This window comes from Acomys minous (genome assembly GCF_964271855.1).
Source record: "Acomys minous genome assembly, chromosome: 4".
Lineage (NCBI taxonomy): Eukaryota > Metazoa > Chordata > Mammalia > Rodentia > Muridae > Acomys > Acomys minous.
This window is the reverse complement of record NC_140486.1, coordinates 114,889,243-114,903,725: the sequence shown is the minus strand read 5'-3', so window position 1 is coordinate 114,903,725 and position 14,483 is coordinate 114,889,243. Positions and strand designations below refer to the sequence as shown.

Here is a 14,483-nt window from a genome sequence, read left to right as displayed (position 1 = left end):
TTTTGGGGCCATGGGACCATGTCATTTGGGAAAATGCACGCTTTGTGTTTGATGAGAAGCTGACAGGGATGGGCCACAGGACAGAGCAGAGCCTGCGAGAGGAAGGTCAGGTTCAGATGGACAAAGTTTAGCCTTAGCCAGAGTCTGCGCCATGCTAAGGAACCAGTCAGGGGAGATGTAACCCTTGTAACAGGTGTGAAGTCTCACACCAGATTATTATTTTTTTTGAGATTTATTTTATTATTACACAGTGCTCTGCCTGTATATATACCTGCACACCAGAATAAGGCATTAGATCTCATTATAGATGGTTGTGAACCACTATGTAGTTGCTGGGAATTGAACTCAGGACCTTTGGAAGAGCAGTCAGTGCTCTTAACTTCTGAGCTATCTCTCCAGGCCCCCACACCAGATTCTTACTTTCGTAAAACTCACACCATTCCCCCCACCCAAACCTCATCAATTTGTTGCTACATGCTTTCCTTCCTTGCCAGGTGTTAGGTACAACCAGAAGCAACCATGGTGTTATTTGAACACTGGGACACAGACACATAAGTTGTTTCCACCTTCAGCCTCAAAGTCTATGACCCTCTAAGATCTTCCATATTTATATCGTTTGTTAACTAATAACTGATTTTAGGGGTGCATCATCATCATCCATGCTTTTAAAAATGGGCAGTGGAGCAGGTGAGAGGACTTGCCACCCAGTTTGATAACCTCAGTTTGATTCCCAGGACCCACATGTTGGAATGAGAGAACCAACTCCGCCGTGTTGTTCTCCGACATGCACGCTTGTGGCACACCTGTGTTCCCCCTACCCCCCGACCCCGAGTAAGTAAGCAAATAAATAAACAAAAACTGGACGTCATATTTATTGCCTTATTTTTCTCATTTGTTTACTCATTTTGTTGTTGCCAACATTGAAAGTGTACGTCTTAACTGTGTTTAGGTACACCGTGCAACAGCATTAGCTGTATGTGCCTTGTACCACAGATCTCTAGATGTTTTTGATCTTGTAGCCACTGAGCAGGGAAGAGTCTTCCCTTCCCTTCAGAGTCTGGTTACATGAGGTATCTCATGTGAGGGAGTCATGCACTTGTTTCTTTTGCTGTTGGTGTGTGTGTGCGTGCGTGCGTGTGTGTGTGTGTGTGTGTGTGTGTGTGTGTGTGTGTGTAGGTCAGACGACAACTTGAAAGGGTTAGTTCCTTCCTTCCACCATGTGGGTTCCAGGGGTCACATCTGGGTTGTCAGGCTTGGTGGCATGAGCTTTAACGGACTGAGCCAGCTCTCCAGTTCTCCAGCTAGCTCTTTCATACATTTTTAGTTGATTTTTGAATGTGGCCTGAGGTCATGGTCCAGCTTCTGTCCTTTGCTTGTGGACACCAGTTTTCACTGCACATGTAAAAATGGCTTAACTTTTCCCCTTTCAATTCGAATGCATTTAGTTTCCCTTTCTTGTCTAATTGGACTTTTTATTTTCTCTTAAAAAGAAGGGAGGGAGAAGGCACAGTCATATTCAGAAAAGCTCTCCATTTTCAGCCATGTCCTTTTTGTTGTGTGGAGATGGAATCTCGGATCTCCCATGCGTCAAGCAAGCGCTCCATCTCTGAGCATGCCCCCGCCCCAAAACAGGCACATTTAAATTTATTTTTCTTATTGACTGGGATGCTTGCTGAGGGGTTTTGGATATTATCCTTATTGTGCAGTGGTTTCCTTCAAGTCCTAGTGTGTTGATTGGTTTATTTTATTTATCTATATCATGACAATGTGTTAAAGTTTGTCAAGTGACTTCTCTGTATTAACAGATGATTATGGGATGTCTCCCATCTATCCCCCTCTCTCATGTTTTGCACCATCTTTGCATTCCAGGAACAATCCCACTTGGTAATGGAGTGTCTTCATTTTAAGCTGCTTTTGAGTTTGGCTTTCTAGAATTTGGCTGAGTGCGTTTGCATCATTATTTGTCAGGAATATTGACAGTAGTTTTCTTTTCTGGAAGTATCTTTTCTTATTCTTGTTTCAAGATATAAGCCTGGCTATATGAAATGAGCCTGGAAGTGTTGCTTCTTCCTCAGTGTTTCTGGGGGAGGGCTTGGGCAGAACTTGGGTTAATTCTTTAGAATTTAATGGGGTTTCCCAGTGCAGGCACCCCCTCCCAAGCATTGCTTTCAAGAGGGTTTGGCTGCGGACTCAAATTCCACAGTAGCTATGTCAGCTTGGAGGTTTTATTGTTTTTGATGTGGTCTTGGTAGGCTGTGCATTTCTGGAAACTTAACTGATTATTCCAGGTTCTTCCATTTCTGGTATGCTCCTGCCCTCACACCTTCCAGGTCTCCCAGAATCTTCTTCTAACTGTACAATGACGGAGGCTTTTGCGCTAACCACTCACTCTGCCTTCCTTTCTTACTTCCCGACATATGCAGACTCAGACCATCCCTGAGACAGGGCATATAGAAACAATTTACAATTATTTGGAGTTTTTATATAATAAGATAAAAACAGATTTAAAAATTTGACATGTACTTGAAGGCCAGAGAGATAGAGATAGAGATAGATAGATAGATAGATAGATAGAGAGAGAGAGAGAGAGAGAGAGAGAGAGAGAGAGGAGATGGGTATAGAGGCCCTGGAATATCACTCATGTTGATATGAAGTGTATTTAGGTAGAGTTTTAATTCACTAGAAGAATTTCTTTTGCCAATTAAAACCCTAATAGTGAGAGCTGGCCCTGCTGGTGCATGCCTTTAATCCCAGTACTCGGGAGGTAGAGGCAGGTGGATCACTGCGAGTTTGAGGCCAGCCTGGTCTACAAAGTGAGTCCAAGACAGCCAAGGCTACACAGAGAAACCCTGTCTACCAAACCAAACCAAACCAAACACAAAAATAACCCCACTACCACCAACAACAAGAAAAAAAAAAGCAAAACAAAAAACTAAACCAAACCAAACAAAAAACAAAAAACAAAAAAAGCCAACTCAAACCAGCCCAAACCCAAAACAAACAAATAAACAAACAAAAATCCCCCCACAAAACCCTAATAGTGAAACATAAATTATGAAGTTAAGCCCAATATCCCTAGGTTAAATGATTTTCAGTTTCTTAAACCAGACGGACTTTCCCCTTTAGCCACAGGCTGACTGCTTTAGATGGGTCCCAGTATCAACGTGTTTTCAAACTCGGTACAAAAGAAAAACAAGTGAGAATCTGAACCAATATTCATGGCATTATTGGCTTTGATCCCTCCCCTGGGACCTCTGTGAAGACCTCCCCTTGGTCACCTGCACCTTCCAGCCTTCTCATTAGCTCACATGGCTGAGTCCCACCATCAAAGGCCATGGGTCTCCAATGTCAGGAATCAGTGCCTCAGGTCATAGGGAAGGGGGGGCGAGTGGGTAAGGAGAGCTCACTGCATGGGAACACCCAAGCAGCTCTGGGGAGGAGTCTTGAGGAAGACTCCATTCTGTCCCCCCTCCGCAAGTTGATTTATTGTTGAGGAAGAGGAGGGGTTGGCAGGCCTGATGACATGGGCTACTTAACATTTTGTGTGGTGGGACCCCAATTGTTGAAATACATGGTATAGTTTGGGGCTTTTCTTATCACCTGTTCTTGCTCCCAAATTGATATGTAGACCTATTAGGTTTATTCAACAAGCTTTAAAGCACGAGAGCTGGGCAGAGTCATCTCTTCTAACCCTCTAAGCCATTCTGGCTACACCCAGCCCTATGCCCTGAGTTACTTGCCCTGTTACTCCCACCTGGGCTGCTTCTGCTCCATCAGGTCAGTCCTCCTGGCTACATCCTTTCCCTCCCTCTTCTTCCTTCTTCTCTCTCCTTCATGGTCCCTGCCTGAGACTCCTCAACTGGGAACTGAGGTCCAGCCTCTCTGTCATCTCTCACTCAGCTATAGGCTCTCAGCTTCTTTATTACCCAATCAGGGATAATTGGGGAGCAACGTTTACACAACACTGATCAACTATTATGGCAGTATCCACATCCGGACTGCTACCAGATCTCGGGGCACTGCAACCAGCATCTGAATACACAGTGCACCACACTATCCCCTGCAACATTGGCACTCTGCCCTCAGCTCCGGCTTCATCATCATGCAAACTGAATCTCCTTGGGCTGGTTCGATGACGATGAGATTGGAGGTTGGCACATGGCAGGGAGAGCTCTGGCTAAGCAAGGGAGGAAAAGGCAGAGTTGGACAAAGACCTCACTGCCTTCAGCTAGGCAGAGCCTATCCCCCCCTGCCCCACCCCCAACCCCGGTCAAGAAAGGGGTGCTCCCTCTGCGCCTGGTGCCCTCTATGCAGGTGAGCCCTTTACTCTCTCTTGGGAGCATGCTGTCTTCAAATTGCTGCCTGCCTCAATTTGGAAAAAATTTAGTCATATAGTTCCTGTGTGTGGTTGATGTACGCAGTCATTGGAGTAAGAGATTCCCGCCTACAGGGTCAGTTGACACTACTTTTCTTAAGAGGGTACCCACTTAGCTCATTACATAGTAACTGGAATGAGGAAAGAATGTTTCAGATTGTGCTGGGATCCCTCTGAAGGTAGAAAATAGAACTACACCTTCCACACTGTGTTTGGGAATGGCAGCCAGAGATGGGGGCAGGGCAGGGTTTATAATGAGGTTGTGCATGTTCCCTTCCCAGAAGCCTCTCAGCTCAGTGCAGAGGCTTGCAGCAAAGAGAGCACTGTAGTATAGAGAACACTGAAACCCTGACCTGCTCTTCTCAGTTTGGATTCAGAAAGGGATAACACTTTATTGTTTTTTTTTTAAACTTGCCTGGGTCCCCTTTTTGGATACTAGCCAAGGGCTAAGCCCCAGCTCCTCTTGCCAGGTGGATGCTTGGCCATGGCCACTGCAAACAGTATGGCTTTCTCTTTTCCTCGTCTTCATTTTCCTTCTCCTGGCATCTGCTGAGATTCACAGCTTGCAAGCTCTGTTGTTGTTGTCTTCTCTCAAGCTCTAATAAAGTTGTCCTCAACCTAAAAAAAAAAAAAAAAAAAACCAAACAAACCCAAAAAACGTCCAGTTAGTAAGCGAGCTTCCCCACCACAGGGAGATCTGTGTCTTGTTATTTGCAGGAGTATGTGGTCCTGGGGCTGGAGAAATGGCTGCATGGCTAAGAGCAATCACTGCTCCTGCAGAGGATGAGGCTTCCATTCCCAGAACCTACACAGGGCTCACAACTATCTGTAACTTCACTGCCTTCCAGGGGCTCCTGCATGCACATGGTACACATATACACTTACACACACACACACACACACACACACACACACACACACACACAGACTCAGGCACACACACATATATAATAAAATAAATAATAGGTCTGTGGTCCCTTGGTAAGAACTCCATCTACCGCCTTTTGTTTTTTAATCTCCCCTTCTTGACATCCAACTTGTTTGTAGAAGACAGGACTGAACCAAGGGCCTCCCACTCATTAGACAAATGTTTTCTAGCCAAGCTATAGCTCCAACTCCCTTGTCACTTTTTATTTTGACAAGGGTCTCAGTGACTTGTTCAGGTTGGCCTTGAACTCGTTCTATAGATCAGACGGTCCTTGTATTTGTAAATGTGTAATCTTTCTACTTCAGTCTGTAGTAGCCAAGACTATAGGCCTGCACCACAAGGCAAGTGTGTGTGTGTGTGTGTGTGTGTGTGTGTGTGTGTGTGTGTGTGTTGTAGTCATATGTCACTTAGAAGTGGAGACTCATTGAGAATTGTATTGGGTACAATTGTAATATTGCTAGGTAATAAGCCTTGAGGGACCACTACTGCTTACAGGGGTTTTGCCAACTGAATGTCATTATGTGACATGTAATGTGTCTGTCTGTGTCTCCCTGCCTGCCTGCCTGCTTATTTTTCATCTATCCACTTGGTGCTGGTTCAAACACTAATCACACACAAAGCCTGTCTAGAAGTCTAAAAAACACATGAAAAAAAAAAGATTTTGGAAAATTTTGCAGTATGGGAGCTAAAACCTGACCATTCTGTTTGCCCTGTCTTTTCTTTTAGGTTCATACTTGGTGCTTAGACATTCAAAATGAGGAAACACCGGCATTTGCCCCTCGTGGCCATCTTTAGCCTCCTCCTCTCAAGCCTGGCCATGACTCATGCCCAACAGCAATCAGGTAAGGTTTAATTTTGTTAAAACAACAACAACAACAACAGCAACAACCAAGCATTGTTTGAGTCTAGACCAAGCCACCAGATCTTGACACAGGGCCTGGATCTGTTGAGAGTCAGGGTAGTGCGTGGACGGATTTCGCAGGCCTTTCAGATACTGTTTCCAAGGCAAGGTGATCTTTTCCCTGATAAAACCCAAGCTTCAAACCCCCAAGTTGCTTGGGAACAGAATTATCCTCACACTGGGTCTGAGCAGAGTCTCTATGCCTGAGGCTCAACATCTAGGAGACTTTCCCACATCCCTGGCACTGATAATTGTGATAAAAATTCTTTCCTTAAAACAAGAAAAAAGCAAGCAAGCAAACAAAAACAGCCCACATGGAACCATTGTATCTTTAAAGAAGATGTTTCCCTAATCAACTTTAAGAAGCAGGCCATGCTAGCTGTATTGAGAATTTGCTCTCGGAGTTTTAAGGCAACAAGATAAGCTTCCTATGTTGGAACCAGAAGCCCTTCACTGGGTCTGTCATTGCCCAGGCCACTGGGCCTTCAACAGGCCTCTCTACAAGTCTGGGTTCCTTAGATAGAGGGGACATTAGCCTGCCTCAGTGGGAGAGCAGCAAGGCTTAGGGTCTTTCATGTAGACCCCAGGTAAGTAGAGTTTCCGAGGTAGCGTGGCTGCAGCTTCTGAAGTTCTGTCCCAGGGCCTCCACTGGCCTGGCCCCAGCGTTCCTGTACTTGAGGGGAAACTGGTCATGTTTGACCAAGCACAATACTGCTCAGAGTATAGCCAGGCTGCTTTGCTCTGGAAACATGTAGTAACTGGTTTGAGAGCTCTTCGTCACGTTCAAAAATCCAAGAGAAACAAGACTTCTCTCTCTAAATATCCATGTTTTTTCCACATGTAAAGCTTCCTGTTACATTATACATTTCTTGCTAGTTTCTCAAAGCCTGGTGGGTTGGGGGTGAGCTCACCAAGCACCAGTGGGCTCCTTATATCCCTGTTGAGGTCATTTTCTACCCGACACTCAAAAGCGAGTTGCTAATGATAGTTGTTTACTGATGACAAAGGATCCTTTTGGTCTGGTCTGGTGGATATGGGGTGGGGGTCGGGTCAAGTTGTCATAAACAGTCATGCCTCAGCTCTGAGTCACCCAGGCTTGTTTCTCCTATTCTGGAATATTCTGCTGGCCCCTGACTTGGGGCCTACTCAGCATGGAACTTGGGCGATTGCTGGGTATAGCAGGGGAGGGGGCCTCTTTCTTGGCCCTGCTCCACAGGTAAGTCCTCCTACCTGTCCTCCTTGCACCCGGGGTGGGACTTATTTGATATCAGCAGCTTATTTAGGAAGAGCTGCATTGGCAAGAGGTTATTGTCTGAGTCAGTAGAAAAACCTGAACCAATGTCTTTTTTTGAAGATGTCAAAAATGGTGCGGCTGCTGACATAGTGTTTCTAGTGGATTCCTCTTGGAGTGCTGGGAAGGACCGTTTCCTGCTTGTTCAAGAGTTTCTGTCTGATGTTGTAGAGTCTTTAGCTGTGGGAGACAATGATTTCCATTTTGCTCTGGTCCGGCTCAACGGAAACCCACATACCGAGTTCCTGTTAAATACGTACCACACTAAACAAGAAGTCCTTTCTCATATTTTGAACATGTCTTACATTGGGGGAAGCAATCAAACTGGAAAAGGATTAGAATACATAATTCACAGCCACCTCACGGAGGCCTCTGGAAGCCGGGCTGCTGACGGAGTCCCTCAGGTTATCGTAGTATTAACTGACGGACAATCGGAGGACGGCTTCGCTCTGCCCTCAGCGGAACTTAAGTCTGCGGACGTTAACGTGTTTGCAGTTGGAGTTGAGGATGCAGACGAAACAGCCTTAAGGGAAATAGCGAGTGACCCGCTCAGTATGCATGTTTTCAACCTAGAGAACGTTACCTCACTGCACGACATAGTAGGGAATTTAGTGTCCTGTATACGCTCTTCTGTGAATCCAGAGAGGGCTGGGGACATGGAAAGCCTTAAAGACATCACAGGTAATGTCTTCACTGCCAGGCTGCTCCCTGCTCTGCTGCTCTGTGGCTGCGAGCTTAGCAAATATTAGCCTGAAGCACCATAGTGCGTAAGAGATGCTGGGGACTTAGGGAAGAGATGTTCTCAAACTTAAAAACAAAGGCGTGACTACGCTTCTTCAGTCTCCTTCAAACGCAGCCTCTGCCTGTACCCGAGAGAAGGTTTCTGAAACAGCCAACATTTGAACTTTAAGACCCACATTCTTATATGACCCCAGAATTAGTTTACTTCCTTAGGAAGAAAGCCTTCCTTGGATGGGCGGGCATCCCCCTAGGAACAGAGAGCACCAGGAAGCCCAGGGCTGGATGAGGAGAGAAAACCCATGTTTGTGTCTGGTAAACGGTGGGATGCTCTTCTATTCTGCTTGGAGGAACTTATTTTAAAGACTTGACCGAATCTTGGGACACAGAGTCTGATCTGTGATGTGGTCCAAGGTTTTTTTTTCTTTTTTTAAAAGAAACTGAATGCTAGAGGGTAGGGAAGCAGCCAGTGTTGAGCCATGGTGTCCCTGCCTGGGGTCCTAACTATTGTGCCTTCTGTGCCCTGTGACTATAACTACTGAGACTTCTTTAATTCTAATTTCTACTCTAAATGCCCTACTCATGGTAACCCCTGGAATATACAACAGCAGGTGGCTGTCACATGGTACATTAACATCACACCATGAGACAGGAAGACCCCAAGACTGGAGAGTCGCTACATCTGTCCATCAAGCCTATTGGTTTTCCTTCCGTTGATAAGTGCCCAAAAGACTGAGAAGGAGGGAATGTGACACGAATGTAAATTCTACCGCTCAGCCGCCATCTTGTCTAGTAGCCAGGCCTGACCTTCCTCATTAGCCATGGGTGGGGGTGGGGCACCCCGTGCTAGAACACAAGACGCTGAAACAAGTGGGAAGGAGGGAGTTCCTGGGGCAGTGGGTGGGGAGTAGGGGAGCATGTTGGGAGAGACTCATGTGTCCTCCACGAGAGAAAGACTCTGCATCCTTAGGTTTCTGGGGTGGGGCGGAGAGAAGCTGGGCGGAGTAGGCACGGCTGGAGGAGGGGAGCATCGGAATGGGAGCTGTCTGGAACAACGAATGCAGCGATATGATAGGGACTCCCACAGTCCTTAGGGAATGACTTGATGACTTGCAGCAATGCCCACCAAAAAGCAGAGCTTGCCAGCCAGGGTCAGGGGACACCTCCACCAGTGGGCCCTCCCAGCTTTCTTCAAACTCCTCAGGTATGTTCAGAATCGAAAGAACTCCCAGGTTGGGAGTTTTGAAAGAGGGAATTGCAAGAAGAGGAAATGTAGAGTAGGGGTTGCTAGAACCACCCCACACCCTCCCATGGAGCCCTGGCAGGGTGGGGAAGGGAGTGAGATGCTGGGGGAGGAGTCTGAGAGTCTAAGCGTGAGTGCTGTCCCCGGGCCAGTTGAGTGCCTGTCAGGGGTTCACAGTGTGCAGGAAGAGAGCTTTTGGGATTGTGGGGTTGGGGAACTAGAGGGGTTGCCAAGGAGACTGGAAGGCGGCTTAGTCAGACACAGAAGCACTAAAGAGGGCCTCCAGGTGAGAGGCTGGAGAGCCGAGAGGTTGATGCTCATCATCCACACAGACAAGAAAGTCTCTTCAGACGTAATATGCACTGTGGCTGCCGGTTGCTCACTGCGTGCCTGAAGCCACAGGGAGAGGCTAGGCAGTATGGACGATGGCTGGTTCTTGACTAGAGAAAGAGCGATCTGCAGCTGGGACTCGGGAGGCATGGACAGCCCAGAGGAAGTGGTAGAGGAGGCAAGGTTCATGGGGCAGCTTTTCTCCTCCTCCAAGAGGATGGCTGAGGCAGAAGGCTGGAGGTAAGGCATGTGGTTAAGTCAGTCTCCTTCACTGAGGAGTGGGGTGAAGAACAGAAGAGATGTTGAGGCATTAGTGAAATGCTTTAAGGGGCCTGTGGGTACCTAGGGAAGGTAGACAGAGCAGAGCACAGAGCCTTTACTATTGTAATCAGATCCATGAGCAGCTATAAGGAAATCATGGCAGCCAGGTTTTCATCACAGAGATTTAGAAAGCGGCAGGTGGAGAGAGAGGGGGTGGATGTCAGCAGAAAGCAGCCCACTGACGAGGGCTGGCAAGACCTGGTGTATAAAGGCTCTGGGAGTGGCGCATCCTAAGGAGTTTCTGAAGGCTGTTCATCCCATGGCTTCTCCCGTGGCTCCCCGTGATCTCAGCCTTGGTAGGATTGGGGTCACCAAGGTCTACCAAATGCCAAGGATGCAACAGCCTGGTCTACTTATCTGTACTACTGGGGTTCCCTGCTTCCAGGGAGGGAGCCTCTCTTCTGGAATTGTGCTGCAAGTGCCAGGAAACAAATGTGTGTTCTAGAGATCCCCCTGCATCAGCTCCAGTTTCCGAGGGAAGAACAAGAGGGCACCCGAGGTAGCTGTCTGTGTCCACCAAGCATCTCTGATCCACCCTTTTCAGAAGGGTTTAAAAACATGGCTATTTGTGAAGTTAATGCCTTGGTAAACTAATGGATATGGATAGATTATAGAAACGATACAAACTGAAATGGCCACAGCGAGAGAAAAGAGTCTACCAAGTGCGTATTTCTATACACCCAAAACCTTTGTTTTTATGCCAAGAGAGCATCTCTGTCTTCTGTGTCTAAGTCACTGGCAGCACCAGGGTGGAGTAGTCGTCTGTCATCTTCTCTGATTAACAGCACTCTGCAATTCCTTCATATCACTGTGTGTTCCATTGCAAGACTAGCATAAGTGAATGAGGAGGCAGGCTTACAGCCGTGAGCCCTGCATAGTGCTCTGGAAAAGGCACGCCGCTGGTCTGACTAAGGTTACTGCATGGACCTTAGATACTCCCTGTTGACTGTTCTTGACGCTAAAGCAGGAGCATGCACACATCCACATGCGTGCGCGCGTGTGCGCACACACACACACACACAGAGACACAGATACACAGACACACACACACACAGACATACACATAGATACACACACACACACACAGACATACACACAGACACAGATACACAGACACACACACAGACATACACATAGATACACACACACACACAGACATACACACAGACACAGATACACAGACACACACACAGACATACACATAGATACAGACACACACACACACACACACACACACACACACACACACACACACACACACAAAGCTTTAAGGATCATCATTCTGAACAGACTCTGCCCTGCTTACTAGTACTGGTTGTATTTTTAAAAACATCCCTTTAAAAGTGGGTGCGGCAGAGAAGTGAGATCTTCATTCTAAAATAAAAGGTGAAGGTGATTCTGAGGAGCTCAGCATACATTTTCTCCAAAATGTGTGTTTTGCACAGGAAATAGGGGCATGAGTTTTCCTGGGCACCTTAGGGCTCGGCCTTGAACACCTTGAACATTTTCCATAGAAAGTGCCACAGAGGGCACAGCACACGAGATGTGAAGCAGACGACCAGACAGCTCCCACATGTTACACTTTCAGGCAGATCCGATTTCTCTTGGAATTGGTGTTGGCCGTTGGTGCGCCTTGCTGCACACCAGAACCTGGGACTCCTGGGTCTCTGGGAGGCTTTGGCTCTCGCGGCTAACACAGCATGCTCTGTGTGTTCCATTATTGTGTGTGTAATAGGATCACGGTTTTGACTCAGTGATGACAAATTATCCAACATTTTATGACCTACTGCTGATGATGTCCAGCCCGCTCTGCCACCCAGAGAGTTCTCTGTGGCATGCCATTAGAAATTGCTACCAAGAGTGTGGAGTAGCAGAGGTGGAAGCAACAAAGACAGAATCATGCTATGCTGTGACTGAAGACCTTTTTTATTGTCCAACTTGATCATAATTAACCTTTAGAAAAGGTCTAGTTGTGATGAGTAAGGGACAGGCCCTTCTGTGTCCTTTGAGGTCACTGGCTTAGATCTGGGAGTGTGGAGGCATTTTTATTGACACACTCCATGCGACAGCGAGAGCTGTTTTTGTGGTCTGTGTAACTCACACTCCCTGGCTCTTCATCCTCCTACGATCCTTCAGAATCCACGTATTTTGGCTGAAGACTGATAAACACGTTTGCGCTCAAACCAAGGGTCTGATCTTATGCTGATTTTTGTATGGCAGCTAGTTAGTAACACACAAGATCTCAGTCACTGTAGCAAAGTGATTGACCTCCCCGTGTGGAGCAACATTCCAAGTCACTACCTCCCCCTGTGCTCAGGATTAAACCCCTGAAGGGCTTGTCAGGGACCTTTAAGTACACAGGGAAGGTGCCTGTGCTGAAACTTGGGACTCCCTCCTTCAGCTCTCAGGAGAACACTGCCTGAGAGAAAAAAAACCCTCCATTTTTATGAGATGAGCTTTGTGTGTTTTCCCCCAGTGAGAACATAAACGTATTTTTTTTTTTCTGGCACAAGGGAAAACTAAATTTAAATATAAAACACTCGCTGGCACTCAAAAATCTGAATGAATGGTCTTTTTTTTTTTTAACATTACAGTGCAATAATTATGCTCCAGAGCCCCAGAGAATGAATATTCATACTCACACAGGCCCTTCTTGTCCCCAGGAGACCCTAAAGTCACTAAGACATTTACTAAGGTGTTTTTTTTTTTACCTTTCTTCTAGTATAGAGCAGCTTGATTTAAGCAGGTTGAGCCTTCGGACTCCCCTGTCTTGGCTTGTAGACTCACTGATTGCTCCCCCTGACCTGACATCACTGGGAGAAAAAGTCTTTAGCAGACATTTTTATGTCCTCCAGTGAAGACTGTGCTGACCGGCTGCGGGTCTCTCAGCTAATCTCAGTTCTGCTAGGCGGTCCACTAGGACGTCATAAAATGAGGTTGGATAATCATGTCATGACTGTCTTCATGTCATTCTGCTTAACATCGTTCTTCATTATTTGACTGAATACAGAGGCAACGCAAAGCAAGTAGCTTTGACCCCAGCCCCACCCTTGGACTCCACACCGCCACTCACCTGAGAGATCCAGCCCATGTCAAGGGATTTTTAAAATTAAGACCTTAACTGTGTCTGGGCTTTGAGTCCCGGATGTGTGTGGAGTCATCCATTTTGGTTTTTCAAGAAGCAAAACGAACAACAGTTATCCAAGGAATCACATAACCTTCTGGAACTCTCAGTCCCAGGCCCTGAACCTGGGCTTTTGTTTTCTGAGCTGTGTATGCATCTGCATCAAAATTTTTATAATTACTCGAGGAATCTGGAGAAGTGAGAACATATTAGAAATAACATTTTGGTTTGTGTCAACCTAGCCATTTCTCCTGCGATATGGTATCCTGTAACCAGATGCAATTACGTTTCCTTCCAAATTCAGAAGAAAAACCCACAATATTGATTTCTCCCTTGGAGTACGATGTTTTGAAATTTAACCGTGACAGTATCAAGGGGGGAAAATTTGCTATAAATGCCCCTATTTCAACCACGATTCCTAAGAAATTGCCTCTTATCCACTCAGAATGAAGAACTAAAAGAGACTCCATACTCCTTTATCAACATTGTGTTTTGTTTGTCCATGTTTCGTGTTTCTTATTGGTTTCCAAGGAAACACGTCGGAAAGCCGGGGTGATGCATGTGGTCACTTGTTCTAATGCTTTCACTTTTTTTTTTTTTTTGCATTTCTTTCTTTTAAAGCACAAGACTCAGCTGACATTATTTTCCTTATTGACGGATCAAACAACACCGGAAGTGCCCATTTTGCTGTCATTCGAGACTTCCTTGTAAATGTCCTTGAGAGACTCCCAGTTGGAAATCAGCAGATCCAAGTGGGGGTGGTCCAGTATAGCGATGAGCCCAGAACCATGTTCTCCTTGAACACCTACCCCTCCAAGGCTACGGTTCTGGATGCTGTGAAAAGGCTCAGCTTTGAAGGGGGGGAGTTGGCCAATATAGGCCTGGCCCTTGACTATGTGGTGGAGAATCACTTCACGCGGGCAGGTGGCAGCCGTGTGGAGGAAGGGGTCCCCCAGGTGCTGGTCCTCATAAGTGCTGGGCCTTCAGGTGATGAGATTCGAGATGGGGTGGTAGCTGTGAAGCAGGCTAGCGTGTTCTCGTTTGGCCTCGGAGCGCAGGCTGCCTCCAGGGCAGAGCTCCAGCACATAGCTACCGATGACAGCTTTGTGTTTACTGTCCCGGAATTCCGTAGCTTTGGGGACCTCCAGGAACAAATACTGCCATACCTGAGTCGTGTGGCCCAAAGGCACATTGTCTTACAACCTCCAGCTATTGTCACACAAGGTATGTAT

General features: G+C 46.6%; 1 protein-coding gene across 2 annotated transcripts in view; it reads left to right on the top strand.

Annotated features, from left to right (window-relative positions):
- The window catches only part of COL6A3 (collagen type VI alpha 3 chain), an 86,383-nt gene that overhangs the window by 11,073 nt on the left and 60,827 nt on the right, over nucleotides 1-14,483 (top strand). Inside the window, exons 2-4 of one of the 2 annotated variants that reach the window (XM_084780961.1) lie at nucleotides 6,030-6,145; nucleotides 7,559-8,176; nucleotides 13,873-14,475. In XM_084780961.1, the coding sequence (XP_084637087.1) occupies nucleotides 6,058-6,145; nucleotides 7,559-8,176; nucleotides 13,873-14,475 (1,309 nt within the window). In that variant the 5' untranslated portion in view covers nucleotides 6,030-6,057. The remainder of the gene's footprint in view (nucleotides 1-6,029; nucleotides 6,146-7,558; nucleotides 8,177-13,872; nucleotides 14,476-14,483) is intronic. The other variant, XM_084780960.1, reaches the window with a different exon arrangement.